Source organism: Taeniopygia guttata, chromosome 2, assembly GCF_048771995.1.
Source record: "Taeniopygia guttata chromosome 2, bTaeGut7.mat, whole genome shotgun sequence".
NCBI classification, from domain to species: domain Eukaryota; kingdom Metazoa; phylum Chordata; class Aves; order Passeriformes; family Estrildidae; genus Taeniopygia; species Taeniopygia guttata.
The window spans coordinates 113,523,761-113,538,803 of record NC_133026.1 but is presented as its reverse complement, the minus strand read 5'-3'; the positions used below and the strand labels follow the sequence as shown (position 1 = coordinate 113,538,803).

The 15,043-nt window shown below is 39.2% G+C and overlaps 1 protein-coding gene across 7 annotated transcripts in view; it reads right to left on the bottom strand.

Annotated features, from left to right (window-relative positions):
- Positions 1-15,043, bottom strand: part of LYN (LYN proto-oncogene, Src family tyrosine kinase) — a 49,569-nt gene that overhangs the window by 16,419 nt on the left and 18,107 nt on the right. For 3 of the 7 annotated variants that reach the window (XM_030266218.4, XM_012571959.5, XM_030266219.4), the window contains exons 2-9: positions 12,327-12,463; positions 11,068-11,116; positions 10,870-10,975; positions 10,302-10,400; positions 10,093-10,196; positions 8,550-8,699; positions 7,133-7,285; positions 462-644 (exon numbers count right to left, since the gene is read on the bottom strand). In XM_030266218.4, the coding sequence (XP_030122078.1) occupies positions 462-644; positions 7,133-7,285; positions 8,550-8,699; positions 10,093-10,196; positions 10,302-10,400; positions 10,870-10,975; positions 11,068-11,116; positions 12,327-12,458 (976 nt within the window). In that variant the 5' untranslated portion in view covers positions 12,459-12,463. Of the gene's footprint in view, positions 1-461; positions 645-7,132; positions 7,286-8,549; positions 8,700-10,092; positions 10,197-10,301; positions 10,401-10,869; positions 10,976-11,067; positions 11,117-12,326; positions 12,464-13,773; positions 13,869-15,043 lie in introns of those variants that run through there. The other 4 variants (XM_032746973.3, XM_012571960.5, XM_072924666.1 and 1 more) reach the window with 2 other exon arrangements.

Genomic DNA, 15,043 nt, shown 5'->3' with positions numbered 1-15,043 from the left:
ACACCAGCAAAGCAAACCAAGGAATTAATTCAGTGCTTCCCATGGGCGGGCAGATGTTCGGCCATTTCCAGGAGAGCGGGACCCCATCACATGAAATGGTTACTCAGGAAAACAAACACTGTCACTCAAAATGTCCCTCCTTCCTCCTTCTTCCCCCACTTTCTATACTGAACATGATGCCATAAGGTCTGGAATATCCTTTTGGTCAGTTGGGGTCACCTGTCCTGGCTGTGCCTCCTCCCACCCTCCCATGCACCCCAGGCCCCTCACCAGCGTGGCAGCACAAAAAGCAGGAAAGGCCTTGGCTCTGTGTAAGTCCTGCTCAGTGATAACAAAAACATCTCTGTATCATCAGCCCTGTGTTCAGCAAAAATCCAAAACACAGCCCCATACCAGCCACTGGGGAAAAAATTACCTCTACCTCAGCCCAAATCAGCATGCATATCCAATGTTTTCCTCACCTTTTGCCATGAATTCTGTTATAATATAAATAGGCTCTTCTTTGGTCACTACAGCATAAAGCCTAACAAGCTTATCATGCTGAAGTGTTTTCATGAGGTTGGCTTCCTCCAGGAAGGCTTGCACAGACATTGTTCCAGGCTTCAGAGTCTTCACAGCCACTTTGGTGCTGTTATGATAATAACCTACAAGGAGGGAATACGATCAGTGCACTGAAGTCACTCTGCAGCCCACAGCGTCCCGACGAGCAGGAATTTGTAAAGCAGGTGAGGTTGGATTCCAGGAATAGCTAAGAGCCTGAAAACAAGTGCCAGATGTAGCACAAATATTTATGCTAGAATTCCTTTTTATTTTGCAACTTATACAGCACTCCAGAGAAAAATGATCCATTCCCTATTTTTAGAAATCAGTTATCTGAAAAAAATAGAGCAAACAAATGATCTTACTTCATACCAAGTTTCCATTCACAAGTAGCCCCTAAAATACTTGGTCAAGGCACATTTCAATGAATGCCCACTTACACTGCCTCAGAACAATAGAGTCCATGGACTGGCTGGAAGTTTTTGAAGTATCTTAAATCCCATGATTACACTTATTTCATGCATGCCAGTCTCAGGTTTATAATGCTTCCTGTAACCCTTAGTGCTCAAAATGGAGCATTACGGGAAAATGCAGCCAAATGGCTCTTGTGACCAACAAGGACACGCTGCCAGGACTGCAATCCTGCAGTGCTCAGCACAAGATTTAAAACTTGATAACTTCTTATCACACAGCCCATGCCAGGAGTGGAGGAGGCTGTGGCTGTGGTTAATTTCTCTGTTTACCAAGCATTCTAATGTAACATTCTAATTACATAAAAAGCAACTATCAGTAAAGAGAAAGCAGTGAATTATTTTCAGATTTAATGTTTGCCAAACAATAAATACATGTTAAAATAGCATCAAAAAAATAAAGTAGCAAGCACTGATCCTTAGGTTTCTCTTGTGAAGTAATGTAATCAAAAAAATGAAGAAATAAAAGAAAGAGGGATAGAAATGCAACTTTTATCCCTCACCATACCCATTGTAACATTGTAGAAATATTTCTCAGAAGACGTAAAACTTTCATGACTCAACAAAATAGCCTCATTTCCTTATTCAACAAAAATCTGGATCATTGCCATGGATGGATACACCTCTAAACTGAAATCCACCTTATGCTATTTATTGTCCAACAAAAGAAATCAGTGGCAAAGCAAGGACTTAGTTTCCAGATCTTTAGTGATTGCTCTAAGCACTGCATGTTTTTTTGAAGAAGGATCATGACCAGAGAAAAGCCACTATGCCACAATCACAAAATATTCACCTGCATGATTATTAAATCTATTTTTCCAAACATGATCAGGTCCAAACATAGCAAACATAGCATTTCTCTAAGTTACCTAATAGTAAGAAATTACAGTTACAGGTCAAATCTGCTGTTAAAGCTCAGGTATATGATTTATAACTATCAGAAAAACATAAAATAAATATATTTCTCTCAGTTTAAAAAGCAGAAAGATTATTTCTATCATTTCTACTATTCCATTCTATATCTAAAACAGAGCATGAGCTCCACCCTCAATTTGCTGAATTGTCTACTGAACATACTAATTAATACATCTATTTCAGTCAAGCAATTATGACCAACACACTTAACATTAAATATGTAACAGTATTTTACATTCACTAAAGATATCCATCAAACTCAGGTAATTTGTTTTAAAAAAGATTGCTACAACATCTCTGTGATACTGAGGTTTTCTGCTGTAAAAAAGTCTACCTTGACTCTCTGGTGGTATTGTACAAAATAAATAACTGGTAAGAGCACTAGAAATACCTGATATTGCATTTCACTCATGTTCATTTATTTCATCATGTATTGGGCGGGATGGGACACCAAAACAAGATGGCCATGAGCTCTATGAGCACATTCTGGTATTTCTAACAGCTGCAGAAGAAAATACACTTCCAAAGCACACATTACTTATATTCTAATTCAGAGCTTATTGAATAAGAGAATCTTTTACACCTGAAATGCAAGCAAGATGTGACTCATTAATAAACTACACTATAATCACTGCATTTGCCTTGTTAACTTTCCTCTTAGCCCTGCTTGAGAATTCTTTTCATGGATTATTAATACCACAGAGCATCATGATTCACATAATATCAGCTCACACTAGGAATAAAAATGCATAAAACATAGACCCTGGTCTTCCAGTGCTGCTCTGGTTTATCATGTCACTAAAGTAGCTGCCCAGATGCACTGAGCTCCATGGTCTAAAAACCTTTTATGCCATGACAGGAAGTCAGTCTCTGCAGTTTTAGCTACTGTTAAAAATCAAATGCGAAGCAAGCAATAGCATGAAAGTCTGAGGATCGTGTGATGATGGCTCACACAATGAGCCATGTTCTTCTCTACATGTCAGAACTGAATTCTCAAAAAGAAATTTCAGGTATTTATTTTGAAGTTGCTTACTACTATTTGACAGAGTAGTGTCTTGCATAGCCAGGTTCTTGCATGAGCTTAATCAGGCCAAGGTGTGATATGAACTTACAATATACAGGTGAGGCTGAGCCTACAATTTCTGAACAGGACTGAAGATGCAGAGCTTTATGAACAAGGCTCTAATATGCAGCTTTCTCCTTCTACTTTTCCAGTAAATCCCTGCAGGGTATACTGGGAACAACTTGCTTGAGCTATGAAGATATGACACTGCTAGAAGGCAGATAATGGCTGGAGTAGTTACTCTTGGAGGAGGTACTGGGAAAGAGTGATTTATTAAAAAAATATGGATATTTATCTAGTATCGATATCCAACTGTGATGGACAATAACTCCCAAACAGTTTAAAGTTAGAAAGTGTATGTTTATTCGACGCCGGGCAGCGTGTGGGATAGCCCCCAAATACACACCGCACCTTCCAGGTGATTACAGAGTCTTTTTATCCAAACAAGTATTGAATACACAAAATACAAATACATATTCATAATTTTGGTACATCCCATTCCCCACTTCGTATGCTAATCACTCCAAAAGCTATTAAGCATGCATAGTTTGTCCCTTGAAATGGGTTGTTGGTCCCTTTCATGGGGAGGGGTCCCAAAATGAGGAAGTAAATGAAGTCTTCCTCGTTCTGACCTTTCTACCTTTTCAATGCAAGTATGACAAATGAACCCTTGGTAAAACTCCCATTCCATGTCTTCAATTGGTTTCGGAACCGAGGAGGCCCACAATTGTCTTATGTTCCTAAAAGCTATTTGTCAGTTTCTATATTCTTCATTATAAACCCAGCTAACTAAACATTGTGCTGACAAGCAATCAATTATTAGTTAACTACTAACTCCTAACTTTATCAAGGCCTACTCATTTATTATTATTATTTTAATTAACTCTAGTAAGGCTTATTTCTAACTAAAATCTTAGCTCTTCAAAAATCTCTAAATGCCTTAAAGTTTACGTTTCAAGAGTCTGAGGAAGAGCAGCTTCTCTGCATCCAACTGCACATCAGCACTTCACTCTTTCACCTCCTACAGCCATCATTCAGCTGCAGAACAGAATAATGTAGCAGTGGCTCCATCTCTTACTCATCTCCATGCACCCTGTTAAATGTGAAGGCAGAAAGCCCAGGCTGCACAACTGATGACCAAAATACATACATAAACATTAACTTGGTAGCCTAAACCCAGAAAATCTCTATAAAATGCATAAAATTGCACTTGTATTGATAGAAAAACCTGGAAAACTGATACCAACTTTTCTCTGTGTAAAAGCAACTTTTCAGAGTTGGAGGAGATTCACTTGCCCATTCTATAAAACTGATTCTCTGCACCGGTCATACAGCAACACAGCCAAGTGCTTCAGGTATATGGAGGCCTACTTTTTGTTCCTAGGATCTTCTTACTCCTTCCATAATATAAATTAATTTCCTCCAAATTGTTCAAGAGGAAGATGTCCACAAGGAAGCCCAGGAAGTAGTTATAGAGATAATAAAAAGAAAATACTATAAAAGCTATAATTGCATATCTTCCCATTGTAGTATCTGCATTATCTCTATATTCCCATATTTCTCAGAAGCACAGAAGGGACCTGTGGAAAGCATCTGTGTCCAACACCCCCAGGGACACCTAGAGCTGGCTGTCCAGGATTGTGTCCAGTTGGCTTTTGATTCTCTCCAAGAATGGAGACACCACAAGAGGTCTCTGGGCAACCTGTGCCAGTGCTTGACCACTCATGCACGGAGTGTTCGGAAGGAGTCTTCTGTGTTTCAGTTTGTGCCCCTGGTCTTGTCACTGGGCACCACTGAGAAGAGCCTGGCTCCATCCACTTTGCATACCTCCTTCAGCTATTTGCATACACTGATAAGAACCCCTAAGCCTTCCCTCAAAAGAAAGCTCCAGTGCCCTCCTCATCTTTGTGGCTCTTTGCTGGATTTTGTTCAGTAGCTCTACATCTTTCTTTACTCAAAAGCACAATTCCTCTGAGTGGGACACTCTTCCCTCTGAAACTGCAATTCTAAGCATCCTTTATCAAGAAGAAATTTATTTAGTAATGAAACTACAGAACAACATTTCTAATTCACACAATGGCTGAAAAATAATTTTGTCCTCTGTGAGGAGGCAGTGTAAGAACCAGCTCTCAAATCAGGAGAGCACAGCAACCAGATTATTGCTCCGTACCTCTACATAACTCCCTGGGTGATCATTACAATACAGAGTTTGCTGATACCCTGCACCACACAGCTGACCTTATATGCTTTTCCAACTTGAACTTCCTTGGTTCTAAGATTAATCATACTCCTGATTTGAGAGAATCTGTGCCATGCAAATCATCTTCTTTCGCTTCAGAAAAAAAGCAAAGAAGAGGAAATGCAGCGATTGCTTTCACAGTACATTAGGTTTTCTCACAGTGCAGCAATTCAGACATAGGGCTCAGGACCAGTTTAGATGTTAAAATAATGACAAAAACAAGAGGAAGCATCTTGAAGCAGAAACGCCCTTTTAAAGTTTTATTCTTTTCTGTGCATATGTGCAGAAGTAGTCACTTCCCAAATGATCTGCATGTTCAAGTAGGTGATTAGCTCCTACCATAAAGTCTTCCACAGTGTTTCAGTGTAAGTTAAACATTTGTTGCCTGGTTTATTAGGCAGAAATAACTGCACAATGGTTGACGGTTGTCCTGACTAGTATCTAAATTGTCATTCATGTATATCATATCTAGAGTGTTTCTTAAACCTTTTCTCGTGAAGGCAGATAAAAGGCTGAAACTGGTTATATTAGAGATGTGTTGCTTACACTTTTTACATGATTTATACCAAAATATTGCACCGAAGACTCAATTAGAGCTTTCTGATTGACACTGTAGTTGAGTCTGTTTAATTTGCCACTCAAACAACACCAGTCTGTGCTTTGCTTTACTAAACGAGAGCATCTCTTCAAAGCAATGACATTCCCATCAGACTGACAGACTCCCATGGATCAGAGACCCCTTCATAGCTTTGTGTCTTCTAGCCAGCTTTGGGATACACTTTTAAGTTGCTCAGAAATGCTCTGCCTATAGAATCGTAGGTCTTAAAATTAATAATGATCATCCCCATAATCTGTTCTTTCATTGAAACTATAACAAATTTATTTCTGTTTAAACATAACATCCCAAAAAAAGAGATTTGGGGAAAGGCTAAGAGAATGATCTGACCTGAAAAAAAAATCTTAATATAGACTTTTGAAGGAAGATACAGTTTACCTCAAATAAGATGCTAACTGGCAAAAAGTGTGTAAGCAATGAATAGTACACAGAGCATGCAGTGAGGAAGTCAAAAGAATACTCTGATGTCAGAATAGGCATAGCATTTCAAAAGCAAGATGATTAAACCGTTTTCACAGAATGTGGGCATAGCCCCTTGCCAATAGGAAGTCACTAAGGCTGAGGAAATACTGCTTGTAAGCCAAAAAAGCAGGTTATCCAGGTTTTAATAATGAATGCTATCATTTTCTGCTGGATATATATTAATGTTTACAACCTGTCAGTCTTATGACCATTTTATTACTGGGGTCTTGCCTGATGAGTCAAGGTATGGACTGTTCAATCTCTAGTCTTCTTACTACATAAACGACCTACTTTCTGAGCAGCACACTGGCAGACAACACTCTTGAGTTTGGTCTGTTCCTTTTTTCACCCAGTATCATGCACTACATTGCAGGAGGAATCTTCTTCACTAATGGACTGTGATATCTCTATCCACAATTCACTAAAAGACACTATTTCTATTTTATACTCTTTAACACTTTCTGACGTGAAACCAAGTTCTGAGAGGCTCATAGGTTTTGAGATTCAGGAGCCACATCTCACTATAATCTTGTATTTCTGCCTCAAAGCACAACAAAAAGCTCTATTGTCTTTGACCTTCTAAATTACAGTGCTTACTCACTATTTTTTTTTCCTTTAAAAGACCCCAAAACAATTTGTTCCACTTCCTTGCCAGGTATCTACCCCCTTTTACAAGCCCTCTCTCTTCACAAGAAGGTATATCCTGGGCCTGATTTTGCTGTTTTACAAATATACAGGATCAGCTTCATGTCCACTGTGTTTTTTGAATGACTCTGAAATGACACTTCCTTCAGAGATAAATACTCATTTCAAAAGAATAAACTTACCCATCCAGACTTCTCCAAACTGACCAGCTCCAAGTTTCTTCACTAACTTAATTGATTCCCGTGGAATTTCCCATGCATCTTTATCCCATGGTTTTTGAGGTTTGGGACTAATACAAGCTTTTTCCAACTTTCTGCATAAGCCATCTGATTGCTCTGGTTTTCAAAGAAAAAAAAAAATACAAAATACATTACACTCCTGTGCCGCAGGACTTGAGACAAACATTGCTTAATTGCACTAGCCAGCCCACAATAATGCTCAAAATAAACAGATGCTATGATGAAAATGTAGCCTTTCTGGTGCTTTCACAGAAGTTTAAGTGACCCTGATCTGAAATTTCACATTCAGAGACAAATGTAATAAAAAAGTATCACATGCATCTGGTTGCTGTCAGATTATTAAGGGGTTTTAGTACATTTTGCACCAAGTAAATACAATATCAGATCTTATTACTGACACTATGTTGATTAAGATGCACGTTGGAGTCAGGTTTGGGATTTGTATTCTGAATTTGCCATTAAATTTTCTTGCAACATAGTTTCAGACAGATGTGCATGCAAGCATAAGTAGGTCAACATTGCTTTTTCTCCAGACACTGACCAGCTATAACTTTTATATGAATGTTGAATAATTTTCAGATTTTCCAGCTGTGCTGAACAGCTAGCACACATATCTTACTTACACAGATCTTATAATGACCAAGTCCTCAAAATGGCTTTGAAAAATTAATATATGATTTTATGTCCTATTTTTTTTTTTTTGTCTTGTCTTTATTTCCAGGTTCAAGACTTTAAAAAATGTATTTTGGAGCTATTCAGCAGGAAGTTATGCAGAATGAGAAGTTAGTTTTGCAGATGAAACATAGATAGACTTGTCCCTTCCTCTCCCCACCTTTTCTTTTTTTAATAAATGTATACTTTCTATGTGGGTGCAATTTTATTTCTTTGCAGTATATGGAATATTTCTTCCTTTAAAAATAAATAATTAAACAAACACATTTACAGGAAAAAGAAAACCAATTTCATACTCAACACTAGGTACAAGACAACATTCACCAGTCTATGTGTATTTCTGGTAATTATGAATAAAAGCTCACTCTCAAAATATTATTTACAATGCAGGCAATTCTTATTATAGCTTCACATCACCCTAAGTTTGATTAACTGTGTTATGAAGCTAGTCTTCATTTCACAATGGTATGCCACAGAGCAACCAGCACTAGATCTGGTTATGGTAACAACAATACTTGGGTTCCAATTAGTTTTATTTTATCTTTGATAACATGCATGTCCAAGTTATTTAGGAAAAAAAGAAAAGGAAAAAGAAAAGCTTTGAAACAAAAGAAGAAACCATTTATTTTCCTTCACAAGAAATAATGGCCGCATTCTAATAAGTAATTCACTAAATGACTTAACTTACTTTGATAATGTTTGATCATATCATTGATGTTAGGAAAAGTTATTCTTGGAGAGATGTAAAATCCTCCATTGTCTAGACTCCTGATTTTGTAGTGCTTAATAACATCGCCATGCTCCGGATCATAGTCTCGTATGGAGAGAGAATAGCTGCCTGTGGATAAAGAAGGAACACTCATTAAAAGATAGCAAAAAATCTACAGAGTCCACATATGCACAGTTGAGGCTAAGAAAATCACCAACTTGTCTGCTTTTCTTTTTGCTCCCTTATTTCCTCAAAAAAGCATTTTGCAATCCACTGGAGGAAGTTAGCAAAAAAACAGCCTTGAACTGGTCACCAAAATGCTTACGGTCACGCTTTCTTTTTCAGTCTTATTCAACAAACTCACTGGTTCCATATTCCAGGCAGCTCCACCTTTTGCAGGAAGCCCCCCAGCTTGAGTAGAAGTGGCTGGGAGAGCAGGACTGGGGCTATCACCCTGCTCAGGCAGAAGCTGAAATCTGAAGATCAGCATTTTGAAAAAGGAACATGTTGGTTGTCATGGGCCGACTAGCAAAAGGAGACTAGCTTGGAGATGGCTTCAGGCATAGAGGAGGGAGAGCAGATCTGTTGATCGGCTAGATCTGTTGATCCCTAGGCAGCCCTAGGAAGCCTAACATCATTTGGGATTTAAACTGGGGCAGGAGAACATCTACCCTTAGCTAACAGTACTCTGCTTCTTCTGCTTGTACAATTCTTGCCCATTTTCAAAGGATAAAAAAGGCTCTCACCCCCTTATCTCTCCTCACACACATATCCAGTGATTCTGGGGGGGTACCTTCCCATAGCCTCAGTACCCTATGTAGAATTTAGAACTTTGGGAACTTCATTTAGGAGTCTTCAGCTGAGAGTACAATGATACAGGTCCATTACAGATGATACCTAGTCAAGAATCTGCAGTATTAGAGCCAATAAAGCTACCCCGTGGAGTGGAGAGACAGGACTTGCTGAAAGGCTCCACGTGTCTTCCTCTGGAGGATGCAATGGAATATCCATCCAGACTTACAGTCAGAGTCCACAGGGTGGGGATTCTCAAAGCTGAAGAGCCTGGAGACTTCACTACTCTGTTTACGGCACAGAATTTTACCAAAAAGCTTTCTGAAAAGAATCCCACTACATTGTACAAGTGAAAACCCTCATTATGCACTAACTACAACTTTAAATTTGTAGCAATGGATATAGACCCGATAATGGAAGACTATAGAATGCAGCAGCTACTATTACAGTAATATGACTTTCAATAAAGTAGTCACAAATATTAAGAAGAGAAAAGATGCCACTTCATTCATTCCTGCTGCTTTTTTTTTCCCTTTTATCTCAGCTTTGGGTGCTAGCCTGCAACTCTCTTTTTCTGGTAATTTTCTCATTCTTCTCACTCCTACAAAACTGCAGAAAATTCACACAATAGGATGCACTGAAACTACTCCACCCTGATGTCAATTTTTGTGCAGACTGACTGCATGCTTTTTCTCTCTATATCAATTCCAAAGTACCACCCCCAACCTACCTTTTAACGTTTCACTTTCTCTGATAAGGAAAGCTCCAGGACCATTTCCAGGAGCCAGGAGTTGTCTTTCAGCATCTTTTCGGGTTATGTCTTTGAAGAACCATCTGAAAAGTATTTTACAGAGTTAGACCCACCTCTTTTCCCACCCAAAAAGGATACACCACCAAGGTGAAGAAGTTTGCCAGAATTTGGAGACTGGGAGAACTTACTCTTCTGTTTCCAGGGTGTTTACTTTTGCTACATAGTTGCTGGGAATGAAACCTTCTTTTCTCGTTGTGAGAGATTTTGCTCTCCACCATTCTCCGGATCTGAAAAATAAAAGCAGTAGTATCCACAGGAAAGAAAAATGATAAATTTTTATTGAGGTTCTAGTCTGCTGAGAGCTTTGCTCAGGTTGGAGAGAGTAGCACAGCCTTTCCTCTGAGGTCAAGCTCCCTGAGAAGCCACTGGCTCCACCAGATCAGCGTTTGGTCACTGCCAAACATTGGTTACTGAGGCCAGCTGCCAAGTCAGAGAACTGTAGACTCAAAAATGGTTTGGATTAGAATACACCTAAAAGATTATCTCTGTCATGGGCAGGAACACCTTTCACTGCAGCAGGTTCATCAAAATCCCATCCAACCTGGAATAACTCCATAAAGCATTTGTATTATCACATGTAAGAGAGCTCACTTATTGTTCATACACCCATGGAACGAGTAAGGTATCAAAGCATTGTAGAGGGAATTAGATGAGCCCAAAGAAAATCTGCAATACAACCAATATTGTCATACTCACTCTTCAATAACTTTCAGTTTTTCTCCTTTTTTGAAGGACAAGTCCTCTTCATGAATGCCATCATAGGGATACAAAGCTACCACAATGACTCCCTGCTCCTCTGCATCTACAAAAGCAGAAAGACAAAGGCACATTCGCATCACTTTGCAGGCAGACATGGGCACAGCACACAGCTGTGAGATTGCAATAGAAACATACCTTGATTGACAAACCTCTGTCCTGGTAAGAGCTGTGCTTCTGGATTTCCCTGCAATAAAATATGTCCTTAATTAAGCAGTTTTAGATCTTTGTGATGATCTTAAATTACAATTACATATTATACAGTTGCTTTGATAAAATCTCATATGTCTTAAAAGGAAATGCTCAGTTTTTTTCCCACCATTCTTCAAGATAATTATTATATATAAAAACATGTATTATTTATATGACAATATAAAAATATAGTAAGTCCCCCTAGATTTTAAATTGAGCAGTTCAGACCTTGTGAAGGTGTGGCAAAAGCTGTGGGGAAGAAGTTCACAGCTTTGGGACTTCTGCTGAAGAGGCTTTAGGTAGGGAACTTAAGCAGGACAGTTATTACTGTGTAGCCATCATGCTAAAGAACTACAAGCACGGTCATGCCACTAAGACTGTGCAAGGGAAAAAAAAAAAAAAAGAGTAATTAAAAAAAAAAAGGTACTTTGTGATGTGTGTTCGTCGACTGAGAGCATACTGAGTTCACTGTGTCAGCTGGGGAGAGAGGGGAGCAGGGAGCCATTCACACCTGTAGAGAGCAGGTCCCTGAACAAGGGCAGCCAGGAGACACAGTTTCCTCAGCACAGTAGAGAAGGTGGGGGAAAAAAAGGTACCAGTCATGCTGCAAATAAGCAAACTCACTTTGTACCCAGCAGAATTCCCCATCCCAGCACCCTTCCTTCCAAAGCCATGCAGAACACATGGAACGTGTTAGCTTGTTCCTCCTGCAGCACAGTTCTGCTCCCTGCACCACTGCACCCCCTGATCCCTTTCCATCCTTACCCACACACCTCAGGCAAGGCCGAGTAGTGTGTCTCAGTGAGTAAAGCTGACTAGAGCTGCTAAAGAATCACCCATGGTTACTTCAGCCTTTAAATGGAATAACCAACACCTGGATCCCATAGCTATTAAAAATACAACACTAATGCTTTAAAAAAATGGGTCAAAACTTCACGTTTACTAATGTCATCTAGCATTCTTCTACAGACATGGTTATATCTACTCAAGCATTACTAAGTTACTTTTTTATGCAGAAAACTATGACAAACATAAAGTAGCAAACCACCAAGTTTTAAGTTTTATTCCTCTAGGTACTTCTTAGCTGAGGGTGAACTGCACACAATTTGAATTTTTCCATGCATTTGCTTTGGATTGAAATTTAAGTAACGCCAGTCATGCTTTGTTCTTGCTACAGGAATTCTCTCCTGAGACTATCTACTTACTGGCCTTTGCTGTTTATTGGACGTTGGATCCCTCACATAAATAGTTCGTTCAGTTTTACGTACTGGTTGATTCTTCAAATCTAGCCCATCTCCATGCAGATTCTCTTTCCTTTTTGATTTTATACACCCCATATTTCCTGTTGAAATAAAAAAGGTGTTAAACAAAATCATTGTGCCATAAACCAAGCCCTTTCCCATTACTCGTCTGGGCTACATAGTAAAAATGTGCTTCCTTTTCATACAGAATAGTTAATGGGAAAAACAACTGAAGATTAGGCCCACACACTGATAGCTCTTTTCTGTTGCAAAGGAAAGAAATGACCTCATCTCAATCTACATATGAAGTAAATAGTTATTTACCATTTCTTCAGATTTGTTATATTTTCTCCCCAATCTACTCTTACCTGCCCAAACCCCTTGTATCTTTCTGATACTTCTCTGAGCTTTGGAATAGATATAACAAAAACGCTATTACTGCAGGGATAACTTTTATCTGTATATTTTAAAGAAAAGACTCTTTAGGAAGAAATTCCTGTCCAAATTCTGAGAACTGCTGCTGGAAGTAGTAATGCCTGTATCTCCCCACTTCATTTTGCAGATGCCAGTCTAGCAGGGAGCTCTGTTTGATTCAAATCCCTGTCTCACATGAGGCTGATGACTTGTGCCGTCCCAGCTCCACGGCAGACATGCTGCTACTGTGACCTTCAGCAATGCATCTCCTTGTTCACACAGGCATGTTACAGCAGCCTAAAATAGCTGATGTGTGTGTGAGTGATCGCCACACAAGGATTTCTTTTTCAGTATAATTTAGAAAGCTAATTCTTCTCTCAGAATGTGCATCCATGCTAAATCAGATGAGATACAGCTGTTAGCATCTGCATGACTGGAAACTGACTGCTAATCCCATGATACAATCACATAGTACTCCAGCAAATATATATACAACATTATCTCTACAATCCTTCCTCTGAGGAGAGTAATCATACTTACTCTTCAAAGAATCCACTATGAATGCTTTTCAGCCCTCTCCTTCCTTCCTCTCTCCCTCCTTTCAGGTCAGTGCTCTAATGCTAGGTTCACAGTCACATTTTCCCTTCCAGGCACACAGTCTCACTCCCCCCTGTCCTAATTAATCTTTAAAGCCAGTTCTTTGAAGAACAACGCAAAGCCTAAAATAAGAGCTCAGTGCAAATATAGGCCCAAGTAAACAAACACAGCTGGAGAAGCTAAAGCAGATTTTAAGACACTCATCCCACTTTTCCCTTCATTTCTAGGATAAAAAAGTTCATGGAAGTGAACAGGTAAAGTAGTAGCAGAAGTGTCCACTGGCAGACACAACTGTATCAATGGGATGGTGCCTTGCAGCTACAAAAATTAACCAGACTGGTCTGGGTTCATATTAAGACTCATACTTTTGTAACAATACCTATGATAAACTTAATCCTACCTGATTACAAAAATAAACCAAGGCAACAAGCAGTCCCACATGGCAAGTTTCAACTTCCAACATCACCTTCATTTAATGTCCCATCTTGCCATTGAGGAAGCGCTGCATAATGACACATGCACTGTCCTATCCACAGGCAGAGTGTTTTCTTCTAAATAGGACAGAAGGATACTTCCTCTCCTACCATTTCTGTAAATTATCTGTCACCTATTGCCAACATATCTTGGCTGTCCATAAGATTCAGCAGTGATCTGTTATCCTGGTTTAAAGCAGCATTAGAACCCATTGCTCCCCTTGTCTTCTCTGTAACTAAAAAAAAAGGAATCCTACAGAAAATCAATAGGCATTGACCAGGCACAAAATAAGAGTTTTCTTGAGTGTCAACATTTTAGTGTTCCCACACTTGCAGGAGCTTCCCTTAGAAGCAAACATCTTTAATGCTTAATTTTAATGCTTTAATTTTTGTAATGCATACTAGTTGTTTTGCAATCCTGAGAAGGATCTTAAAATTTATTTTATTTCTTTATAACTGTGGGTATGTAAATGGCTCTCGTTCTGTCATTAATGGTTCATAGGAAATTTCTGTACACCCACACGCAGACTGGTGTTTGCAAACTCACCCTAGACATCAGGAAGGCCAGTGTTTAATTACCTGCTGTATCTGCAAGATCAGGTATTTATCCACTTAAGTGCTAACCTTTTTGCTCTTGAAGTTCTGCTTGTTCAGAACAAACAGCTGAAGTGGAGGGCATGAAGTAATTTGATCTAATTTGTCAGCCAAAACTCCCTTTCCCTATTCCTGTAAGAAAGCTGAGCACCTCTTTAGAGACTGCAGCATGCCCAGTGTCAGTGTAAACTCAGAGAAAAGCATATTTTACTCAGATTTTTTTCTGCAGCTGAAAGCACATGAACAGCTGTCAGTTAAATCTGCTGTGAGGCTGTGTTAAGCTCAAGGTTGGCATTTGTTCATGGCAGTAAGAACTGATCAGTAATAACTATGTAGAGGTGCTTTGAAATCACACAAAAGTTTACTTGATGTCATGTAAAATCAAACAAATCAGTTTGTGAGATGACCTTTGTGATGGCTTCAAACAAAGAGAAGATTCTAAGCCGCATCATGAAGCACTGTTTTTTCTGGGGTTTTTTCCTCAAAGAGGTGAAAGTCCACAGTCCCCACAGCACTTAGCTGGTTCTATGTCAGCAAAAAGTCCCAACAGTGGGTGCTGAAGCCCACAGCTGGTTGAAGGGGGTTATTGCCCCTTTCATTCCA